Source organism: Gastrolobium bilobum, unplaced genomic scaffold (genome assembly GCF_033153095.1).
Source record: "Gastrolobium bilobum isolate Gb01-03AN ecotype WA unplaced genomic scaffold, APGP_CSIRO_Gbil_v1 utg13468, whole genome shotgun sequence".
NCBI classification, from domain to species: Eukaryota; Viridiplantae; Streptophyta; class Magnoliopsida; order Fabales; family Fabaceae; genus Gastrolobium; species Gastrolobium bilobum.
In genome coordinates, this window is record NW_026898617.1 from 138,308 (window position 1) to 160,857 (window position 22,550).

Consider the following 22,550-nt stretch of genomic DNA (forward strand, 5'->3'; position numbering starts at 1 on the left):
AAAAAATCTATTTACAATTTTTTTTTATAAATTATACTAACTCTCATAGGTCATAGAAAGTATGACACACATAATATAATTTATAAGAGTTTGTAAATAAAAAATTTGTAAATATAACTTTCTATTTTTATTTTTTTTTATTTTCTTTTTTTTTACTATAGATTGCACGTAGACAAGGCCAAGGTGTTGGATACGTAGACAAAAGAAGCTGTCACTATTGCATGTGGCCTTAGCGTTGAAATCCTATAATAACATTAATAATAATGTCCCAGTTCACACTCCATGTGAGATGCTGCATGTCCCTGCTGGCACTTTCTTTCACATATCCACCTTACACATGGCACTGTGTCAGGCATGTTCTGAAGTTTCACATTGTACTACTTCACCATAACAAACTATATCGTTGTTTACAACAACGTTAAGAGACCATTCCTTCATACAGAGTGAAGATAATGCTCTGACACTCTGCTTGCTTGGCATGGATTCCAAGGCCATTCTGGATTATGCTTTGTTTCAACTCACCCCAACCAGGACCAGGTGAGCCACACCCCCCAGATTGTTGTATGTTCTGTTTTCCTTGTTTCCTTCTCAAAAGATTATGCTTTTCAAACTTGGGTGTTGTTGTTTTGCCTCTGTGTTTGATAATTTTGTAGATGTGAGCTGTTAGTCTTTTCTGGAACTCTTCATCAAAAAATAGCTTCTGGGTTATTCGAACCTTTCGTTTCTCACCTCAAGTTTGTCAAAGATGAGATCTCTAAAGGTGGATACTCAATTAAGCTTCTGCCTCCCACGAACGCTGCGTTCTGGTTCTCCAAGGCCACGTTTGAGAGGTGATTGCCACTTTGGTGAATTACTTTTGGCAATTTTTACTTCATCTTTTGGCTTCTTAGTGGTTATTCATTTGTTCTTTGGAGCTGATTTTGCTCTCTTCATTTTTCTTTTGTCTTCTCTCTTTTCTGTTTTTTTGTTATAATTTTTACTTTTTTATTTAAATTTTTTTTTTGGGGGTGTTAATTTACAGATTTGTGCGCTTTGTTAGCACACCTGCTGTTCTGGAGAGGTTTGTTAGCATTGAAAAAGAAATCCTGCAGATTGAAAGTTCATTTCAAGCTAATGCATTATTAATGTCCACTGCAACTCCGGATGAAGAAGGTAGGCTAGAAGCTGCAACTTAAACATGTTTTGAGGATATTTCTGGATGAATTGCTTAGTATTAGGTGCTAGAATTAAATTCCTAGAAAAAGTTTATTAAGTCTTATTACATATTAATGAATGGAGTGATATTTTCATTATTTTGTATAATATTCCTTCCCCTAATCATGAGCTGCTTAAGTGAGGCTAGTTTTCTACTGAAATTCCATCGTGTATCAGGAATCATAGCACAAACCAATGGCAACACAAGGAGGTTAAGTGATTCTGCAAAGGTATTTTACTTCTTAAAAGAATGTCAGAATTTCTTGATAATCTCTCAAATTTTTTATTAATTTATATTTTGCGGTTGCTTCAGTTAAATGATGTACTTGAAGGTGTTGACAATAAAGAAGTGGAAAACTCAAAGTAACTACTTTCTAACTCTTCAATGGTTTCTGTTGATGAAATGTAGTCTCCTTTGTTTTGCTAATTCATTAGAAACTATTCCTAACACATTCAATGGCTCTAATGATTAGGATCTCCCTGCAACGTCTGTTGGAGTCTCGAATAGCACTGCTCCGGAAAGAGCAAGCAATGGCTTATACACGTGGTCTTGTAGCTGGTTTTGAGATTGACAATATTGATAATCTCATATATTTTGCAAATGCATTTGGAGCATTGCGTTTAAGGTATGAAATGGAAAGATACAACTAACAAGTTCTTACTTGTAAACCGTAAAATGGAAACTATAATCAATTCTTACTTATAATGTTAACGTTATTTAATCAGAAGATTATGTGAATTATTAACAAAAAATGAGATTCTTATATGCTTATATTCTTCCTGCCAGTTTTCAGAAAGTAATTATTTTATTTTTTTTTTTCTAAATGCTTTCCCTTTCTTTTCCTGAAAAACTATTTTGACAATTGACCCTACTTTGTAGATCATGAAATTTCACTTGTCTTAAGGGGATACCTCTTTTTGCTATGGAGGTTCAACTGCCTTTTGATGTCAGTCCCCTTATTCCTTGCAAATCTAAGGATCATGAGGACCTATTCATTTGAATTTTTTTGTTTCCTTTGAACTCTGAATGTCATCCTGCATGTCAAGCTTTCCATACAAAAGAACTAATTTCTTACAAAGCGATCTGCTACATGGTTTAAAACTTGTATCCTATATCTGTGGACTGGTGGATCTTGTTGCCTCATTGACATAAAACCTCCAGTTCAGTTTTGAAACCAATTCTAAGTCATGATATTCAATGTATGCAGGGAAGCCTGCATTAATTTTAAGGAACTATGGAAGAAAAAGCATGCAGATGATCTTTGGATCAAAGAAGTAGCAGCAATGCAGTCATGCTTACCACCGGCACTCTCATTTTCTGGAACATCAGGAATTATACTAGCAAATGATATAACAACCGATGACCAGAATAACAAGAATAATAGCTCTAAGGACAGTATTCCTTCTGGTGACGAAAATTTATTTCAGCCAACATCAAATTCTGATACTTCAAACAAAAAAGAAGGTATTCTTTTATTGTTGTTTCCTTTTCCTTTACCTTAATTATATTATGTAATTTGGAAAATATATAAACTTTTGGCATCCAGATAAAATCTCTCAATTTGTTATAGAAAATTATCATTACCAAACCAAATAATCAATCATATGCATTCTATGCTTCTTTGTCTTGTCTGCTATCTTTTCTTGGTTTAAACAACAAAAATTTGTAACTTTTTATTTCTATTGTTGTATTGTCACCCTGCGCACTGTAGGTTGACCCACTTTCTACAAATTTATGTTAAATCAACCTGTTAAATGCTACAAAATTGCTTAAAAAATGCAAAATAAGTTTAGGAAGGGAAAATGGAAGTCTGGAAAGGAAAGAGGACAAAAATAAGAAATGATGAGAATGATTTTGTGGATTTTCGAGTCTGGACTCATTGAAATGAGAAAAGATCATACCATATGTAAGACTTGCCAACCTTGCTACAAGCAAGTTAGTTAATGTTAAGGACCTATTTTCACTTTCAAGTTTAAACTGTTAGATGCTGGCCCATTAATGTTTTTTAATTTCTAAAACTCCCTTTTGGGTGAAAGTGCTTGGGACTGAAGTTTGGATGCAACTCTTCCTTCGCAAAAAGCATCAAGATTGAATCATTATAATCTTATGCAGCATTCAAAATGCAGCCTAAATCAACGCTATTTAGAATATCAGAAATTCATACAAACCTTAATTATATCTTTTGGATGTAATCATGTCATATCAAAGAGAGCAGGATACGAATTTTTTGCTTCTAGATGCAAGGGTTATTTAATCTCAAGAATTGTCATGTGCAGATGTGAACTTGCATACACCAGATCAGAGAAATGTTCATATGCCAATGCCCTGGCCTTACAATGTACCTCCATATATGTATAATCTTCAAAATCCTATTCAACAAATGCCTTCATACCAAGGATATCCTATGACTAATATGCAGTCTGTTCCTCCTTACCTTGTAAGAAACATGCAATGGTCTTCTAACCAGGGAATGAATCAGAAACCATCTGCAACCAAAAAGGAGAAATCTCTTTATAAGAAAGGACAAGAAGAATATGAAGACCAGCAGACAGAGTCAAGTGACCCTGATTCCGGGAGTGAGTCTAATTCAGATAAACAGAAGGACACAAATCATTCTTTGAAGGATGATCTGAAGAGGAAAAAGCACAGAAGAAAGTCATCTGGAACAGTTGTGATTCGTAATATCAACTACATCACTCCAAAAAGGAGAAATGGAAATGAGGGTGGAGTCTCTGATGAATCTTCATTAGAAGATGATGATGTCATAAATGAAGAAGCCATCAAGCAGAAGGTTGGTGTTGCACTTGAATCATTGCAAAAGGTCCGGAAAGTTGAGAAACGTTCTAATGGAAAAAAAGCAGTTGCCCGGCGCAGGGTAACTAAATCAAGCGATGCTACTGAACAGGATCTCACTGAAAACTCGAGTGATGCATCCGAAGGAGGGAACAAAAACGAGAACTGGGATGCATTCCAGAACCTTTTGAAGATAGATGAGGAGACCGGAAATGATAGATCAGAAAAGATGCAGCCAATTGATGTCCAGGATGAACATTTTGTGGTGAGAAACTCTGAAGAAAGAATGCCATATGCTGCTGGTTCATCTCCAAACTTGGATTTCAAAGAAGTTATGAAGAATCATAAAGTTCCAAATGACTCCTTTATTGTGACTCATAGAGATGGAGGAAATGAAAGAGGATCCAAGATGGATGAGTATGTAGACAGCCGTGTTCCAGTTACAAAGTGCAGGGACCATATGAGTGAAGAAGTACTGTTATCACATAGATCGAAAGAACCAGGAAATGAACTTGGTGATCCACTATCTACATTTGTAGCTGATTCATTAGAAACCAAGGGAAGAACAGCAGAAGATTGGTTTATTGTTGATAATTTGGAAAAGATGAGGAGCCCTGAACCCCCGGTTGTGCCTACAGTGTTTGATGGTGATTACACTTTATCATCAATGAATGATTTCTCCCATGCTGAAAAAAGAGGTGTAGGAACTCTGATTGATGATTCCTTCATGATACAGGGTCAATTGGTTGATAATAATCTTTCTGACTCACAATGGAAGACTGACATAAGTATGGTTGAAGATCTAACTTGTGCCAACAAGTTGGAAAGTGACACGGCTGCTTCAAATGAGAAGCATGCATTATCAAAGAATCAGGAGCCAAATGACCTCTGTGTAGTTCTACAACGGGATTCGGGACTAAATTCTGTTGAGGCCTCATGGAATATGGACTATGAAATTGACTTTTCTTTCTCAGAAACTGATAGAAGATCCTCTCTTGATGATTCACATGATAAAGTGAATAACAACCATCCCGGTAGTCCTAAGAAAACCAACATGAACAAAAGCAAAGTTTCAGGAACAAGAAATTCTGAAAAAGAAGAAAAGTCAAAAGCTTTGCGTGGATCCCCTGCAAAGGGAAAGTCTGAAATAATGTCTAGAAACAAAAAACCATCACTCTCAAGTAGGCCAATAGTTCAGAAGAGCAAACGGGAAAAGGTATAGTGAATTTTCAATTTTAAAGTTGCATTGTTATGTTTTGATGTTTTGAATTGCACACCCACAGCAATGCTCATAACATTTAGTAGACTCCTAACTCCAAATGATCTATGCTGGTAAACAGGAAGATGAAATTAGGAAGAAGATGGAAGAACAGCTAATTGAACGCCAGAGAAGAATTGCTGAAAGAACTGCATCCTTTGGCCTTGCTAGAGCAGTGCCAAAGAAAGACCAAAATGAAGGTAAAAGTGACAATAATAAGACTCAATCCGTAAAAGAGACAAACAGAATCAGTTCTGTCAAGGTCAGGGGAATTTAGCAAAACTTGTCAGCATTATGTTCATTCAGTTCAATGTGCATGCAGGAAGCTCCTATAAGTGTATTTAAATAACCCTTGATTAAATTGAAATGAATAATTTCATTTCCTATAAACTTGGCCATTGGATTTATTCAGACTCCTAGTCACTCAAAGTATAGATTTATTTTTGATTCACGGTTGAATATCTATGGGTTCTTCACGGTTGAAAATTGTAGTTTAAAAGTTGTCAATAGATTTTATTGGATAAATAAAGGTTCAAGTTGAATAGGTTGTGTGGAATAGTATATCCCAGCATTGTTTGTTCTCTGTAATGTATCAAACCCTTAGGGGGCGTTTGGTACAAGAGAAATTTTTATTTGTCCAGGAATCTCAATTTTCAAAAATATGATTTTCACGTTCAGTTTACGATAATACCTGAAAATTTAAAATTTAGAAAAATTCAGTTTTCCGGGAATCCCTCAAAATCCCGCGTACCAAACGCCCCCTAAGAGTTTGTTTTTCTGTGGAGTTTGTTTTTCTGTTCTGACTTCTGAGTGGAGTGGAATTCTTTCTGCTTTTTGTTTCTGAAATGTCCAAATCTCTAATGAGGAGTTTCATGGGCTAAACTGAACGGCTTAAAGCCCAGCCCAGTTGACATCATACGTTTTTAGAATATAGCTGAATGTGCGTGACTCGTGAATGAAATTGATTTTATTGTAAGAGACAGACAGGGAACTTGTTTACTCTGTTTTCCTTTTTTCATAACTCTAACGACAATGATACAAATTTATTTTAGAAGCTAAAAAGTCGTATTTAATTTAATAAAAAAACAGTGGTGTAGTATATAAAAGAAGTACTTACTCTAAATGGAGTTTATGAATACTTCAGTTTGTCATGGCAGAATGCAGTTTTCACTTTTATATCAAATTAGTCTTGTATCATTTCAACAATTTTCTATTATAGTTGTTTAAAGAGTACCTTATGATACTTGTTAATAAAATCCTTAGAATACCAAAATCGGATTGTTTTTGTCTTTCTCCATTACATAAATTTTATAACGAATGTATACTTTACATATTTTTCTTTTCTGTAAATATCAACATGATATCTTTAAAATGCCAAATTCATCCTTAAAACGAGACGCGAGATCAATTTTAATATAAACTATTGAAAATTAAATGCAGAGTGATGAAATCATACAAATTAGATGGGATAATCATTAAAATTCAAAATGAAAGCTGTTGTTTTTTGTTTCCCTTGTAATTATAATTGGAGCTACCAAACTCTATCCCTTTATTCATTCACTTGAAAAAGAAAGGTGGTAGGCCGAAGTACCGTTGAACGCTTCAACCTGGCCACTGATCACGAAGATTTTGTGATCCGTTGTCAAACTTATTCCAATTCAATAACAGATCTCAATATTATGCCTTGAAGATGACTCGAATCTCCACGCTCTGTAGCACGAGATTTTGAGCCTCGCATATCTACTATTTCACCACCAAGGCATTTTGAAAGTGAATCGTATTCTATGAATATGATATTTATCTAGTGTGATGTATGAAATATATGACAAAGGTGGAGTGTTAGAATATTTTTATTGATCAGTCATGTCATATAGACCCGAGTCGTACATCCAATTGGTGAGAATATATTATCTGAAGATTGTATAAATAAAAAGATCTAGAGACTTATCAAACTCATTTTTGCAATTTGTTGCTTATCAAGCCAAACTATTTAGTTGGTCAATGGAAATGTTCTTATTTCGAACCCAAATCAATTTCTATTTTTAGGTACTGAAAAAGTGGTGTTATAACGAATTAGTTCATAATAAGTTGGAACAATTTAAGGTGTGCAAGAATGCGGGGGAAAAAAATTGTCAAGCATGCATGTACGCGTTTCTCAATTTTAGGTGTAGACCCAATTTGAATATTCACTTTTCCACTTTTTTTATTTTTTTTATTTCTTCCCAACAAAGGATTGAACGTTTCTCTAGTAAATTACTCTATATAATTTTTTTAAATATCTTTTGTGGATTTTTCACTTTAAGCTGAACATATCATAATGCACGTACGCGTTTTGTGAAGTTGTGGTAGGCACATCATGATTTTTCTTTTTATTCCAGAGTTTTCAGTTAACATAAGCAATTAAGACATGGCTACAGTAAGATTATGCGGTTTGAAGCCATTGGTCTCTCGACGAAAGTCATATGCTAGTGAGGCAAGATTCTGACCTTTCTTTTTTCTCTGACCCTTTTTTGTTTCAACATCTATTATGGACATGAGGCTGCAATATTATGTTGGTATTTTCATACTTTGACGAATGTTAATAAAATCGGACCGACCAGGTTGGATCGATTCGAGAATCGATAAACTAGTATATAATCGGTCTGGTTAAAGCAACGGATCGGCCATGCATCAGCATCGGTGCGACCCGGCCGATTTTCATGAAAACCGGTGACCCGGCCTGATCCAACGAAAAAAAAATTCCAAATTTTTTTTTTCAAAAAAAAAATTATAATGGACATATTTGAATATTTTTTTACTTATTGACTTACATAAGTTATATACCTACAACACTAATATTATCTCAATTATACACTATGCAGAAAATTTTGATTTGATTTATAGTTAAAGATGTCGTTTTCTGAACCTAAAGTCTCGTATCACGATCATTATATTTTTGTTTGATTCTTTATTGTATAACAATATGTGATTTATTATTTTTTATATTAAAATATTTAAATTTTTTGTCATTTTTTTAGATATTTGAGTATGTTTATAATTTTTTAATATAAATTATAAAATTGCATATAATTACCGGGTCATGCGGTTGAACCAGTGACCCAATGGTTGAACCAGTAATCCAGTGACCCAGTACCTCGACCGGGTCAATGATTGAGCCGGTTTTAATAACATTGCTTTTAACAAAGCAATTCCCGTTTGTTTTGTAATTGTTAACATTTAATCACATATGCAGTCAATGATGTTGGATATTTGTTATACCTCAATTGTTTAATTGATTTAAAATATATTTTGATAATTACAATCAATTTAATGTTAATTTAATTGATAATATTTTATTGCCTTGAAATTACTAATGAGTTGATTGTTTGAGATTTCAGAATCATATTTATTCTGATTTGAATTAGTATTCAAGATAATTGAAGATTGCATAAAGATTTGAGAAGATATGAAAGATATCATAAAGAGAGAGAAAAACATGGAATTTAGGATATATTTTATCTTTTTATATTTCATGTAAGAGAAATAAAATATTATTTGTCAAAGATTAGAATTGCATTTTATAATAGATTAAGATATTTAGCGTTTACATATTTTTTGTTTGAAAAAAATATCAAAAATCTTAATTTTGAAAATTGCATTTAAAATTTCATTCAAGGGTAAAAGATTTCTGGTTAGATTCTGATTGATAGGAAATTCTACCGCTATTGGAAGAATCGCATGGAAATAAATTGCCAAATCAAACCAGAGGATTATGAAATGTGATCAAGAGAGGTGATTATGAAATCACTACTCGAGATACCAAGGGAGAAACAATTGCCAAATCAAACCAGAGGATCAGTACACGAATGAAGATTGGAAAAAGCTCGAATTTAATGCTCAAGCAATCAAAATCCTTCATTGTGGACTTGGACCGTATGAGCATAATCGAATTATGGGATGCAAATCAGCCAAACGAGGTAAAACAATCCAAAATTGATCTCTTAATGCATCAATATGAATTATTTACCATGAAACCAAAAGAGTCAATTAGAGATATGATTACACGCTTTACTAGTATTGTAAATGAGTTAAGTGCCTTAGGTAGGTAAATCATAGTTAAAGAACAGGTCAGAAAAATTCTAAGAAGTCTTCCAAAAGAAGATTGGATGCCTAAAGTCACTGCCCTGCAAGAGATTAAGAATTTCAAAACCTTCAGCTTAGAGCAACTGGAAGAATCCCTCATGACCTATGAGATGCAACTAGAGTCTCACACAAATGATGATGTAAGAATAAAGGATAAAGGTATAGCTCTAAAAGCTCAATGCAAGGAGGTTAATGATGATTCAGATGATGACAAAGAAATCATTATGCTTATGCGAAAATTCAAAAAATACTTCAAGAACCCAAAATACAATGGAAGCTCAAGCAACAAGCAGGTAAAATCCAAAAACTCATCTTTTAAAACTAATGATGGCTGCTGCTAGTTATGATTGTTACTGAAATCTTTGTCTCCCAGAATACTAAATGTAGACAGTTCTCCACTAGGGTCTGGCCTACTTCTGCGAGGCTTTGAAGTCTCTTGTAGAGTCATGGATGATGAACAATTTTAGAATGGACAACATCAGCAATTCTGAGTTACTATCATGCAAGGATAACACCAATATGAAGCAACTAGGTATGTTACCAAAAATTTTATTGTCCTTGTGAAATAGTTAATCAGAATTCAGAAATTCTGTCAAATGACTCACACACTTGAATTTAATAGAGTTTGAGTCAATAATTGTTTTGAAGGTGAAACTATGTTGGCCACACTTGATTGTTTGATTAAGATTGCAAATGAGATGTTTGATATCATGGAAGAAGATGAACCAAAGAAAGAGTTCAGTCCACGACCAAGCTCGTTTGGAAAAGTTATATCAAGCTCCTCCTCCTCCAATTCAGATAGCAGCTTCCCTTGCAGCTCTTGTCCTGTCACACCAAAATCAGTGCAGGTGGGAGCTGCTGCCCCACCACCACCTCCACTTGGAGCTGGGAGATCCTTGCGGTCCAAAGCAACCACTAAACTGAAAAGGTCAACACAATTGAGCAACCTGTATCGAACTCTCAAGGGAAAAGTGGAAGGATCAAGCCTTAAAGGCAAGTCATGTGGTGTGAGAACCAGTGCAGGTGGAGCAGGAAGCACTGGAGCAAAACAAGGAATGGCTGATGCTCTAGCTGAGATGAAAAAAAGGTATGCTTTTTAAACAACACTGCATGTCTCCCAACTAGCTCAATACTTTTGGTTAGTTTTAAGTCTTGAAACCAATTATCTCAACTCCTTTTGTTTTTATTTTGTTTCCCCACATTTTACTAGATCACCTTACTTCCAACAAATAGAACAGGATGTTCAAAAGTACACACAACAGATCATAGAACTGAGATCTGCTATTTCCAATTTCAAGACAAAGGAAATGACAGAACTAATCAAGTTCCATAAAGATGTTGATTCAGTACTTGAGAATCTAACTGATGAATCACAGGTGAGTTTGGAAACTTTATGCATGTCCATTTGAATTAAAATACCATCTATTATTGTTGGTTCTTTCAATAACATGATATAAAATTCTGTTGCTGTGTAGGTGCTATCACGTTTTGAAGGTTTCCCCAAGAAGAAGTTAGAAGCTACAAGAATGGCAGCAGCGCTCTACCATAGGTTGGATTCAATACTTACTGAGCTTCAAAACTGGAATATAATGACTCCTGTGGGTCAGCACCTTGACAAGGTTGAGCGTTATTTCAATAAGGTGATCCAAAATCTTCACATGAATTATCCCCTTAATGATGATATTTCCTTTATATACATAACATATATTTCTAACCCAAAAGAGCAACATGCAGATCAAAACAGAATTAGATGCTGTAGAGCGAACCAAAGATGAAGAATCCAAGAAATTTAAGGGCCACAACATCGAATTTGACTTTTACATCCTTGTAAAAATCAAAGAAGCAATGGTGGATGTTTCCTCTAATTGCATGGAGTTGGCACTCAAGGTTAGAAAACAGTCACAAACCAACACAATTATATATATATATATTTTTTTTATCAAACCACCAGAGGATCGATAATTTGGAATGATTGACTTTATTTGCATTATGCATAAACTTAATGCAGGAAAGGCGCAATGATGCTGCTAACAGAGAATCAGGATCAAACACTGATGATGGAAAAAGAAAAGAATTTGCAAAGTTGCTTTGGAGGGCTTTCCAATTCGCATTTCGGGTTTATACATTTGCTGGTGGACATGATGATCGTGCTGACAATCTCACAAGAGAACTGGCTAAGGAAATAGATAGTGACCAGAACCACCCATGATCTTGCAGAAACTTTTTTCCAAGTACAGAACCAAAAAAAAAAAAAGCACTATATGTATAATGCATGTGACGCTTGATATATTCATATATGGGAAAATATTACCAGGCTGTAGGAGAGTATTTTTGTCAAATACTTTGAATGATATAGGGCCAATATGATGATGATTTTAATTCTAACAAAGCATACATAAAGTTATCATTTTATATTATTCCTTAACATTCAACATTTCTATCACTTTGAATGAGTAATTTTTAATTGAACATAATTGATTATTAATACTTAAAAATTATTTGATATATGTAAGGTTGTGAAAATTATTTGTAAAAATAAATTACTTGCAATTTAAAATGTGTGAAGTAACATAAAATGATATTTCTGGGTCGTGGATGACTGAAGACGACATAATTTATAACGTAGTGTTAAATAATATCATTACTTCTCAACTAGTTGCTTGTAATGCTCAAGGAGGTTTTACATAAAGAATATAGATATATGGGTAAATTAAATTTCAGAATTATTTAACTTTTTTATGATATAATTATTTACCCCATTTGACCAGACCTTTGTTATTTATTTTTATTTTTTTGTAAATAGACCTTTGTTATTTCACTTACGCTCAAACAATAAAAGTATTTATGCATATTTACCAAGGGTTTTATAGCTCTCCTGTTATTGAAAAAAAAAAAAATTCTGCAGCAATATGAGGATATGATTTCATATCCTGATATGTTTTTTTCTTTTTTTTTTAAAAAAAGTATATAGAATCCTGTATGCTTTTTGACCCTTTTGTCCCTTATTAATTAATTAATAATCATTTTGCCTCTTACTCAGAACTATATATCAATCTGTCACTCTTTAATCGATTAAATTGAAGATTTAATCGATTAAATAGTTAAAACTGGAAAAAAATGGTTGACTTGAAGATTTAATCGATTAAATCTTCAAGTTAATCGATTAAATCTCTCTCTTAATTTATTTGATCGATTAAAACTTATATTTAATCGATTAAATATCCCAAATGAGCGTGAAAGTATTGATAACAACTCGTAAAATGACAACTCTTAATAAAACGCAATCAACTCTTATTAAATACAAACACAATCAACTCTTATTATTAAATACAAAACGCAATCAGCTCATATCAAATTGCAACAGGCAACAAAGGTCAAATCTCCTCCATAAACAAAAGGAGTTGATTGTGAATCTTGAATTTAATGTAGTACTTAGCAGAATGTTCAATCAGTTTTCCGTGTATTAATGTTATTTGAAGGTTAAATTCAAGTTTGTTGCCTGTTGCGATTTGATAGGAACTTATTGCGTTTTGTATTTAATAGGAACTGATTGCGTTTTGTATTTAATAGGAACTGATTGCGTTTTGTATTTAATAGGAGGTGATTGTGTTTTGTATTTAATAATAGGAGGTGATTGTGTCCTGTATTTAATTATAGGAGTTGATTGTGTTTTGTATTTAATAAGAGCTGATTGCGTTTTATTAAGAGTTGCCATTTTACGAGTTGGTATCAATGCTTTCACGCTCATTTGAGATATTTAATTGATTAAATACAAGTTTTAATCGATTAAATAAATTAAAAGGGAGATTTAATCGATTAATTTGAAGATTTAATCGATTAAATCTTCAAGTAAACTATTTTTTTTTTCAGTTTTAACTATTTAATCGATTAAATCTTCAAGTTAATCGATTAAAAAATTCTGAGTACGAAACAAAATAATTATTAATTAATTAATAATGAACAAAATGGTCAAATAGCCGAATCCTGTACCTAATAAAATTTTGGAGCAACTAAAAGTATTTACCAAAATATAACGGAGATTCTTTTATAAAGTTAATGCATCTAATTTAGGTACACTAAGTAAAGAATAGACACATTAATATATTAATAGTGGAAATATCTTATTAGTTTACTACACATTAATATGTTTATAGAAAAACCTCTTTAGGAAAATAAAAAAACTATTCCTGTGCAGTACAATACCTACCACTTTTGTACTATTGTACTCTTACTAGCCAGTGCAGTACTTTTGTACTGCTGAGTAGAATTTTCCCATACTTTATGATCAAGCTTCTGTAGTCTATATATGTCGAAGTAGCATTCAATTACCACCAACTAGCAGCTATCTTTATTTCTTAGCAATGTACATTTTCTCCTAACTTTGAGGACATGGGAAGCTTCTATTCTCTGCTGCTGTACATGCTCCTGAAAGCTCCATCTTAATAATGGTGACATGACCTTACCCAAACTTGGGTACCAAACTAGTCCTATCACATGCTCATCTTCTTCTTCCAGATTAATTTGAACGCTGAGAAAAGAAAATGGAGTCTTTGCTAGGTTAATAGAAACTCCCCATGTTCTCACTGTTAGGTTGGGTATTACATCAGCAGTTCATATATGGACAGGTCCATGACGAACGATCTTAAGAGTCCCACCACCATGATCACTCTCGTCTCCCGGTGCGGTAAGCTTCACCAACGAATTGACTTCTATCTTATCTTTTTATGATATTTATTTTGGAGAATAACCACAGTATCTTTAAAGAGATAATCCTTAACGGATGTGATAAAGTATAATTAACTCAATTATATGATAATTATAGTGCTTAAATTATGTAATTATCATATAAATGAGTTAATTATACTTTATGTTATATTACCTAAAGGTAAAGATAAAGTCAATATAGCATTACCCATTTATTTTCTAAATAAAATTCAGAAGTTATAAAAGCAGGTCAATGACTTGTAACCCACTCCATAAAGCAATCTAAGCCCATGATTTGGGCTCTACAAAACAACAGTAAGCCCATCATACAAAGGCTTGCATTCCACGTATATATAGCCCTGAGGCCCTTTGGCAAGCTATGCTAGCTTCTACACTTCTCTTAGTAGCTGTATGTATAGTACTCTTAATTTTGAGGACACGGGAATCGCCTATCTTACATGAGTTTAAGTTTATATAACATGAGAACTTCATTTTAAATAAAATTAATTTTAGTCAAAAATAAATTTATATACATTTACAAGTTTTGACAAAATAGATATTATGTAAATATTTTGATGAAAATCAATTTTGAATATGCAATTAAGAAAATATTTGAGTTATAATTTTTATTTCAAATGCAAAAGTTGGGTTTTGGCCATGTTTCTCATGATCTGCATAATTATTATTTTATTATTTGTCTTATCTTTAAAGAAAAATATTTATTTTTTCTATTTTAGTGGCTAAAATGAAGAGGTTAAAAAAATTTAATTTTTTTTTCGTTCATGAAATAATGAATGTTTTATTCTATGAAACAGAGAAATAAAATAGTTTTGTCAAATATAATTTATAATTATTTTCATTCTTTAAATGAAAAAAATTAAAAATATTATCAGACATATTTATTTAGTTGCATCTTGGGATGTGAGCTCAAAACAGAGTCCCAAACTTGCATTTGAGTTGGCTTCCCTGGAGACACGTGCAGCATAAATTTGATTCTTCCAACGGGAACTTTCAACATCTACTAATTTGCGTTTACTTTTTAATTTTTTCTTGCTTGGATCTCATTGGAAGTTTTTGCTTTATATATTGAGTTCGTTTTTTCTTCGGTCATAGGTTATATTTAAAGTAAGTTTAGTACGATATCATTTTAGGACAGAAATTATAGTATTTTTGTAATTTTAATTTATTTTAAAATTATAATAATCTTTATATTTATAATTTTTTAAGATTTTAATACCAAAACAATATTGTTTCGAGAATAAATGAAAATAATTTATGTGATGAGAATATATTTGGTCCTCGTTGAAAATGGTTGCAAGTAGGTTGCATTAGGTTAAGCTTTACCCATGCAAGTAGGTTGCATCTGAACTTTGTTTATCACTTATTGTAGATTATTTTTATAAGTTTGACCATAAATAAATACACCCGGTCAGTTCGCACCCTAAATATCAGGCAGGTAACATGGAGGATGGTTATAGTAATTGTTGTATTCTTAAAGTACATTGCATTACTATGTATTTGAGACGTAATAATATTATGCATTTTTAAATTTAATAAGGAAACGAAAAGTTCAAAACAAAATTTTTTACTATTTTTTAAAGTATATCTCAAATATATAGGAATAAAATAAAAGCATAATAGGTAATGCAGTATGAAACTTATACCGTCAAGAAATTATCTCGGTAGAAGAAGTTTTAATAACTACTATTTAAATAATATTATTATATCAAAGTTGTTTTTATTTAGATATTTTGAAACATAAATTAATTTACTCTAAATTTAATTTTCATCAAAACCCAGTAATCAAATTTATTCGAAATCAAAGTTACAAGCTTTAATCCAAATACACATACAATATTTAGGAAAAGGCAGCCATCAGCTGAAGAAGCGAAGATAAAAGAAGAGTAGAATGGGAAGACGATGGAAAAAAATGGTGTTCTGTTTACTTCAACTCAAGCCTGAGATAATGCCTAATTATTGGAAGGAAAATAAATCACATGGCTGCACATTGGAGATGACGATGCCCGCCTCCAAATCTCATTCTTTACACGCAAAGCACCATTAAAATAACATTTAAAAATTACCCACTTTCTCTTTAATTAACAATTATAATAATATTTATAATTATAATAATGTCATCAACATTGAATGACACGACCATAGTGAAATGCTCTGCTCCTTGGTCATAGTTTCAAATTCATCATTTTTATAAAAAAAAATATATTCTTATGTTACATGAGATTCATCTCTCATGTTACACTCACATAAAAAGATGTGATTTCTCTTTTTCTTTTCTTTTTTAAATTGATGGGCCGCATTTTATTTATCTCACAACATGAGAGAAGTAAAGCCCTTTTTATAATCAACGAAATAATTGATGGGCCGCATTTTATTTATCTCACAACATGAGAGAAGTAAAGCCCTTTTTATAATCAACGAAATAGCACGTACAAGAGGTTTCAATGGAAATTATATTTTTTGGTATAAATTTAGTTGAATTATTACTTAGGTTAAATTGATTACTAATTCCTTATATTTATTCTAAAATTAATCTCATAATCTCAAAAGCTTTTTCTAGTAGTATGTGTAAGGAGACAGAATAATAAATAAGATTATACATCATTAAAAAAAGAGATTACTTATGTAGTAGGAAAGAAGTTCTCTCATGCAGTGTTATTAAAACCGGATCGATCCGGCCGGGTCGATCCGGGAATCGGTAACCGATCATATAACCAGTCCGGTTGAAGCAACGGACCAGCCATATATCAGAACCGGTGTGACCCGGTCTGACTCGGCTGATTTTCATGAAAACCAGTGACCCGGTCGGTTAACCGGTGACCCGACCCGGTCCCAAAAAAAATATCAAATTATTTATTTTTGCAAAGAAAATCATAATGGACATATTTGAATAATTTTTTGCTTATTGTGTTACATAAGTCATGTACCTACAACACTAATATTATCTCAATTATGCACTATCCAAAAAAAATTGATTTGATTTATAGTTAGAGATGTCGCTTTCTGTATTCCAAAAAAAAAATGTCGTTTTCTGAACCTAAAGCTCCGTATCACAATCATTATATTTTTGTTTGATCCTTTATTGGATAATAATATGTGATTTATTATTTTTTATATTAAAATATTTAAAAAAATTATTATTTTTTTAGATATTTGAGTATGTTTAAAATTTTTTAATATAAATTATAAACTTGCATATAATTACCGAGTCATGCGATTGAACCAGTGATCCCGTGACCCCGTACGTTGACCGGGTCAATGATTGGGCCGATTTTAATAATATTGCTCTCATGTTAAGAGACAAACAAAGTGAGACCTATCAATTATTTTATAAAAAGAAAAAAGAGAGCACATATTTTGATGGGTTATATTACTCTCATGTTGCATGAGATAATATAACTTCCTACACACCCATCGATTTTTGTGCTTCTCTTTTTTCTTTTTTAATAAATAATGAGACCCACTACATGATTGTATCTACAACATAAGATAATATATCTCCTATTACATGAGAGTAATATAACCCTATTTTGATATGAGTGCAACATGAGAGATCAATTATACAACATTAGAGTATGATTTTCCTTAAAAAAAAAGGCTTTGAAATTATTTTAAGACTCGTTTATAATTTTCAAACTATAAAAATATATTTTGAATTCGTCCGGTAAATTGAAGAGAGCTTCCTATACAAATTAGTCCATACAAGTTCTATAAACCCATAAAAACTATTATTTCAAATAGAACCAAAGGTAAAAATAAAATTAAGTAAAGTTAACTATATATATATATATATATATATGGAGAAGGTTATATAATATATTTACAAACTTTTTGCTTACAAACTCTTACAAACTACAATAAGTATGACCGATCATACTTAGTATAATTTGTAAAAAAAAATTGTAAATGGATCCGCACCCCATATATATATATATATATATATATATATATATATATATATATATATATATATATATATATATATATATATGGTAAACAAGTTAACTATATTTAAATAATTATGTTTTTATGAAATATTAATTTTTTTTTTCAAAATACATAATGATCTCAAGTTCATATTTACATTCAAAAAATTTATTGAATATCTATTTTATAGTATTACCGGGGTGATTTTCTACTTTTGTATCTGCTTTTTGCTTTTAAAAATTACAATTATTAATAACTCATTTAATAATTTGCAGAAAATATAAAAAATAAAACTGTCATGTATGTTAAAATATAAAGACATACATAAAAAAAATATAAATATTTTTTATGTACTCTTTATTATTATGTATTTTTATCTTAGCAAAAGAAAATAAATCAAAGTGCTGGTTATTATATCACTCAAACCCATAAAAACTTTGAACGAAATAATTTCATGTTTTTGAAAAAGAATATATAATGTACTTAGTCTTGAAATTACTAACTAAACAGAGAATTATTACATACAAGGAAAATTATATAAATACCATTTTTATTACAAAGCAGGAGACTCTATTATGATTTAAGTATCAAATTGAAAATTCTATTAAAAAAAAGTATCAAATTGAAACGATATAACCGGCACCTTAATCATCATCACAACCCTAGCTTGTCTCCTAGGTAAAACTAAATATGTACGTAGTCTTATTTTATTTTTTTTTATTTCTATCTTTTCAATTGAATGATAACAACTCAACCAAAAAAATAATGATAACTAAACGAAAAAGTGTTATATTATTTAATAAAAAAAGAAATTATTTATGAAATTGTCATTACTTAATTAAAAGGAAACAATAAGCACTATTATTACAAAAAAAAATAAAAATAAACAATAAGCACTATGAAAAGGACAGTTGATTTAAATCCCTCCAAAATAAGTGCCAGTACAACAAGGTCGTTAATTAAGTGACTAAAGAAATGCAGTAAAAACATTTTTTACACTCTCTTTGCAACACCTTTTTATTATTGAATGAAATCTTACGCATGCAGATTCTCACCTAATAATTTAAACACATTCTTTATTAATGAAACTAGCTACTACAAAATCACACTCAATAATAAAAATGTTCATATCATAGGGTATATCTAGATACTAGCATTTTTCTAACTGATTGAAACCTTGAATATGAATATTACTTGAATCAGCCAACGCTCGCGGTCAACAACCGAAACAAGCACGTTCAAAGTTTGATTCAAACTTGTCAAGGTCGAATCATCATCATCACTTGTGAAACTCTATCTTGATACCTCCAACGGTGACATGCCCTTTCCCGATCTTGGGTACCAAAGTCACCAACAAATGGTCATCATCTTCAGCACCCAAATCTTCCAACAACTCTGTTATCCCAAGCCTCAAGTTAGTGTTCATCTTGGTCTGTTTATGCTTGTGCTTATGGGGCACACTCACAAAGCTTCCTGCAAACTCAGTTTTAGTTGGCCCACCAGGCACGTCATTTTCTTCATTAATATATACATCAAACTTCACACCCAAATCTCTCTCAAACTCAATCCCTTCTATCACTAACACCTCCTCTTCTTCATCCTTTTCCTCCTTGCTCCTGCTCTTCCTCTGCCTCTTCACAACAGCACTCACAGTTGAATCCAAAACCACGGGAAATTTGGTTTCTTTTGAAGTCTCACCTGCATGTGCTGCACCAACACCAAAAGTCTTTGCAAGCGCTCTTCTAATCCTACCTTTACTCGGTGAAGGCTTAGCTTGTAACCATGGAATATCAACATTTTGATAAACATAACCAAGCTTTGTAGTATCAAGACAATCCTTCACCTTCACTCGAACAAGGTTCTTATTCTCATCATAGAAAATAAACCCAGATTCTAACCAATCAGGGTCCGCAATATCATTTCTTTTTCCACCTAAAGTTTTCCATATGGTCCACATTCTATCCACGTTACAATGGTGAGCAAAGAAAATAGGGTCTCTAGCTGCAGAATAGAGACTCCCCATGTCCTCTGCATTAGGTTGGGTATTATCACCAGTCCATACATGAACAGGACCATGAGGAATGTTCTCCACAGAGCCAGCACCCGGATCACTATCTTCTCCAGCACGATAAGCACTTCCAAAGAAGAGTGAAGGAGTCTTTGAATTTGACACTAGTTGTCTATACATTGAGTTGAGATTTGCTGATGCTTGTTCTTCAGGGGTGTTCTGGTCTTCGCTGCCATTATAGTTAAGGTCAACAAGTGTAGGAGGTTGATGATTCGCGCTTCGGAGAGAGTCATAAAGTGGTGAGTTAGGATCTGCGTACATGGAAGGGATTGGCATGCCATTGGGTGAATCCCAATTCCAATATGGGAGAGCAAAATTTGGGTCAAGGTCTTTGATCAAGCTCCCCAAGATTTTCTCATGGAAATAAAGGTACCAACGGTGGAAAGGGAAGAAGATCCATGAATTGTGAACTTGAAAGTCAAGGTCAGGAAACCCAACTTGGTGATATGCACCATCGCAATAAGCACAATGGATGTTAGCTTGTTGTGTGAAGTTTCGTGGATCGTCAGCAGGGAGAGCCTTCATGCGACGAATGGCTTCTTGGTAATTTTGTAGATAAGTAGCATCCACCAAATGAGCAGCGGGTCTAACCTTAACTTTGGGATTCATTGGAAAAGTGAAATCTATGATGTTTGAGGAAATTGGGGGACAACAATTGGTTGGTTTGGCTCCGGAGGGTAGGTCAGGAGGACCACACTTTGTTATCTCAGGAGAAGAGAGAGGAGCCGCAAGGGACAATGAATCATTGCTAAGGGTAGCTGCTGCTGCACCATAAAGGCCTCCTAGACCAATGAGGATGTTTCTTCTATCAAACATTTCAAGGTTAATGGCTTCTTTGCTGTCTTTGTCTTTGTCTTTGTTTCCTATTGGATGGTTTTCTGGGTCAGTAGCACCACCCTTTGTGGCTTTGCATGAAAGTAGTTGTACTCTTGAAACGTTGTAGTATTGGCTTGGTTTTGCAATTTTTGAAGCCTTGGACTTGTGGTTTCTGAACAAGGGATTGAAAGAAAGGGTAGAAAGGAGGGTTCCGGAGGCAGCATTATTGGCCGTGATGGAAGGGGGTGGAGGGTATGGACTTGACATGGATATCGATCGGTTCATTTTGCTGCAATTGTATGCAACTGTGCTTAAAACTTGGTGATTTTCCTCCCGTTTTATAATGAAGTTGGGAAGATTAACGTATTTCCATTCTCTTCAATAAAAAAATATTAAAGATTAACGTTGGCATTGGTCATCACGTGGGTCTAGTGAAATCTTGGGTGTATTAATAATGTATATATATCTTAATCTAAACTAGGTTCCATTGCCGTGCGAGTCACTAAATCTTCCCAAACGTTGAAGTCCAAATACAGATAATCATCGGGACGATTAAACAATAACCACTGGTCAATTGGGAATAGTTTATGGCAAGCCTTACTATAGAATAATGCTAATTGTATGCCATTATGTTACAATAATTTTACACTACTTTGTTTAGACAATAAAAAAATTCGTTTTCAATTCATAGGTTTTTTTTATATCTTTTGAACCAGTTTTGTTTATATTTCGTTTACACCACTCTAAATTAATCAAGCAATTAGTTCCAACTCCTATATATACTATGTAAATTGAAAATAATTTCAAAATAATTTCTCCCTTTTCTTAAATCCCTTATTTTTTTTTAATTTATCATTTTATTACTTCCTTCATTGTCATCAAGTTTCTCTTTAAAAAAATTATCGATTTGAAGATATATTTTTTTTCTGTGATTGTGCAATGTGCATGTAAACCGAGGATTTTAACTTATTTTTGTATTTCAATATTATAAAGTGCTGATTTGGATTAGTTATACCAAATCTCAATTATCTATTTTGTTAACGTTAATTAATATGAGATGACAAGTTAATTGAGGTCTCTGTTGTTGTCTCTAATGTTTTGAGGCTTTGCCTTTGGTTTTTTCCTGCCTTTTTAACGAGTTACGTTGTTGATTGAAAATTAGATCTACCGAACCAGTACTATTACCTAATTAAAAAAATAAGAACATAACTAGAACAAGTTAATTATATTTGAGATGGCAAAAAATTGTTAGAAATTTTAGGTAGATACTGTAAAGATGAAAATCAAAGTATCATCAAGATAATATCTTTTATGTTAAAGGGTTTGATGTTTGTCATTTTAAATGACATAAGTTATATTATTTTAGGAGAGAGATAGACACAAGAAATAAAAATCATGAAAAAGAAAGTAGGTGATTTTTTTTAATTTAAATTTTAAATAAAAAATATTACTTTATGTCTATCTTTATCTTAAAATGACATAACTTTATGTCATTTAAAATGAAAAATAGTTTTTCCTATATTAAATCATATAAAGAATAGAGAGGGGAAGTGTAACTGAATCCAAACATGATAGAGGAACTTCTGAGTTCTTCATCTCCTTTTCTAATTAATGATAGGATGTCAGAAAAGAAAACTACATATATGACT

General features: G+C 32.4%; 3 protein-coding genes across 3 annotated transcripts; 2 read left to right on the forward strand and 1 right to left on the reverse strand.

Annotated features, from left to right (window-relative positions):
* Window positions 1-426: 426 nt before the first annotated feature.
* LOC133317697 (COP1-interacting protein 7) lies at window positions 427-5,792 on the forward strand. The gene is made up of 9 exons (XM_061519574.1): window positions 427-537; window positions 654-830; window positions 1,022-1,152; window positions 1,372-1,424; window positions 1,508-1,557; window positions 1,668-1,820; window positions 2,403-2,659; window positions 3,472-5,204; window positions 5,329-5,792. The coding sequence occupies exons 1-9, from the start codon at window positions 479-481 to the stop codon at window positions 5,521-5,523; spliced, it is 2,808 nt and encodes a 935-aa protein (XP_061375558.1). The 5' UTR covers window positions 427-478; the 3' UTR covers window positions 5,524-5,792.
* A 3,599-nt stretch (window positions 5,793-9,391) lies between these two features.
* Window positions 9,392-11,577, forward strand: LOC133317703 (uncharacterized protein At4g04980-like). The gene is made up of 7 exons (XM_061519583.1): window positions 9,392-9,661; window positions 9,771-9,900; window positions 10,017-10,455; window positions 10,579-10,744; window positions 10,844-11,008; window positions 11,103-11,255; window positions 11,377-11,577. Exons 1-7 carry the CDS (start codon window positions 9,392-9,394, stop codon window positions 11,575-11,577), a joined length of 1,524 nt encoding a protein of 507 aa, XP_061375567.1.
* A 7,719-nt stretch (window positions 11,578-19,296) lies between these two features.
* LOC133317719 (polyphenol oxidase, chloroplastic-like) lies at window positions 19,297-21,168 on the reverse strand. The gene has a single exon (XM_061519602.1). The coding sequence runs from the start codon at window positions 21,166-21,168 to the stop codon at window positions 19,297-19,299; it is 1,872 nt and encodes a 623-aa protein (XP_061375586.1).
* Between the last annotated feature and the right edge of the window lie 1,382 nt (window positions 21,169-22,550).

Bases quoted from the DNA above. Each gene is read 5' to 3' on its own strand.
- LOC133317697 (XM_061519574.1), top strand. From the start codon at position 479: ATGGATTCCAAGGCCATTCTGGATTATGCTTTGTTTCAACTCACCCCA. The intron at 1,558-1,667 runs GTAACTACTTTC...TCTAATGATTAG, and splicing joins AAAGAAGTGGAAAACTCAAA to GATCTCCCTGCAACGTCTGT. The intron at 1,821-2,402 runs GTATGAAATGGA...CAATGTATGCAG, and splicing joins TTTGGAGCATTGCGTTTAAG to GGAAGCCTGCATTAATTTTA.
- LOC133317703 (XM_061519583.1), top strand. From the start codon at position 9,392: ATGCCTAAAGTCACTGCCCTGCAAGAGATTAAGAATTTCAAAACCTTC. The intron at 9,662-9,770 runs GTAAAATCCAAA...GTTCTCCACTAG, and splicing joins GAAGCTCAAGCAACAAGCAG to GGTCTGGCCTACTTCTGCGA. The intron at 10,456-10,578 runs GTATGCTTTTTA...ACATTTTACTAG, and splicing joins CTAGCTGAGATGAAAAAAAG to ATCACCTTACTTCCAACAAA.
- LOC133317719 (XM_061519602.1), bottom strand. From the start codon at position 21,168: ATGTCAAGTCCATACCCTCCACCCCCTTCCATCACGGCCAATAATGCT.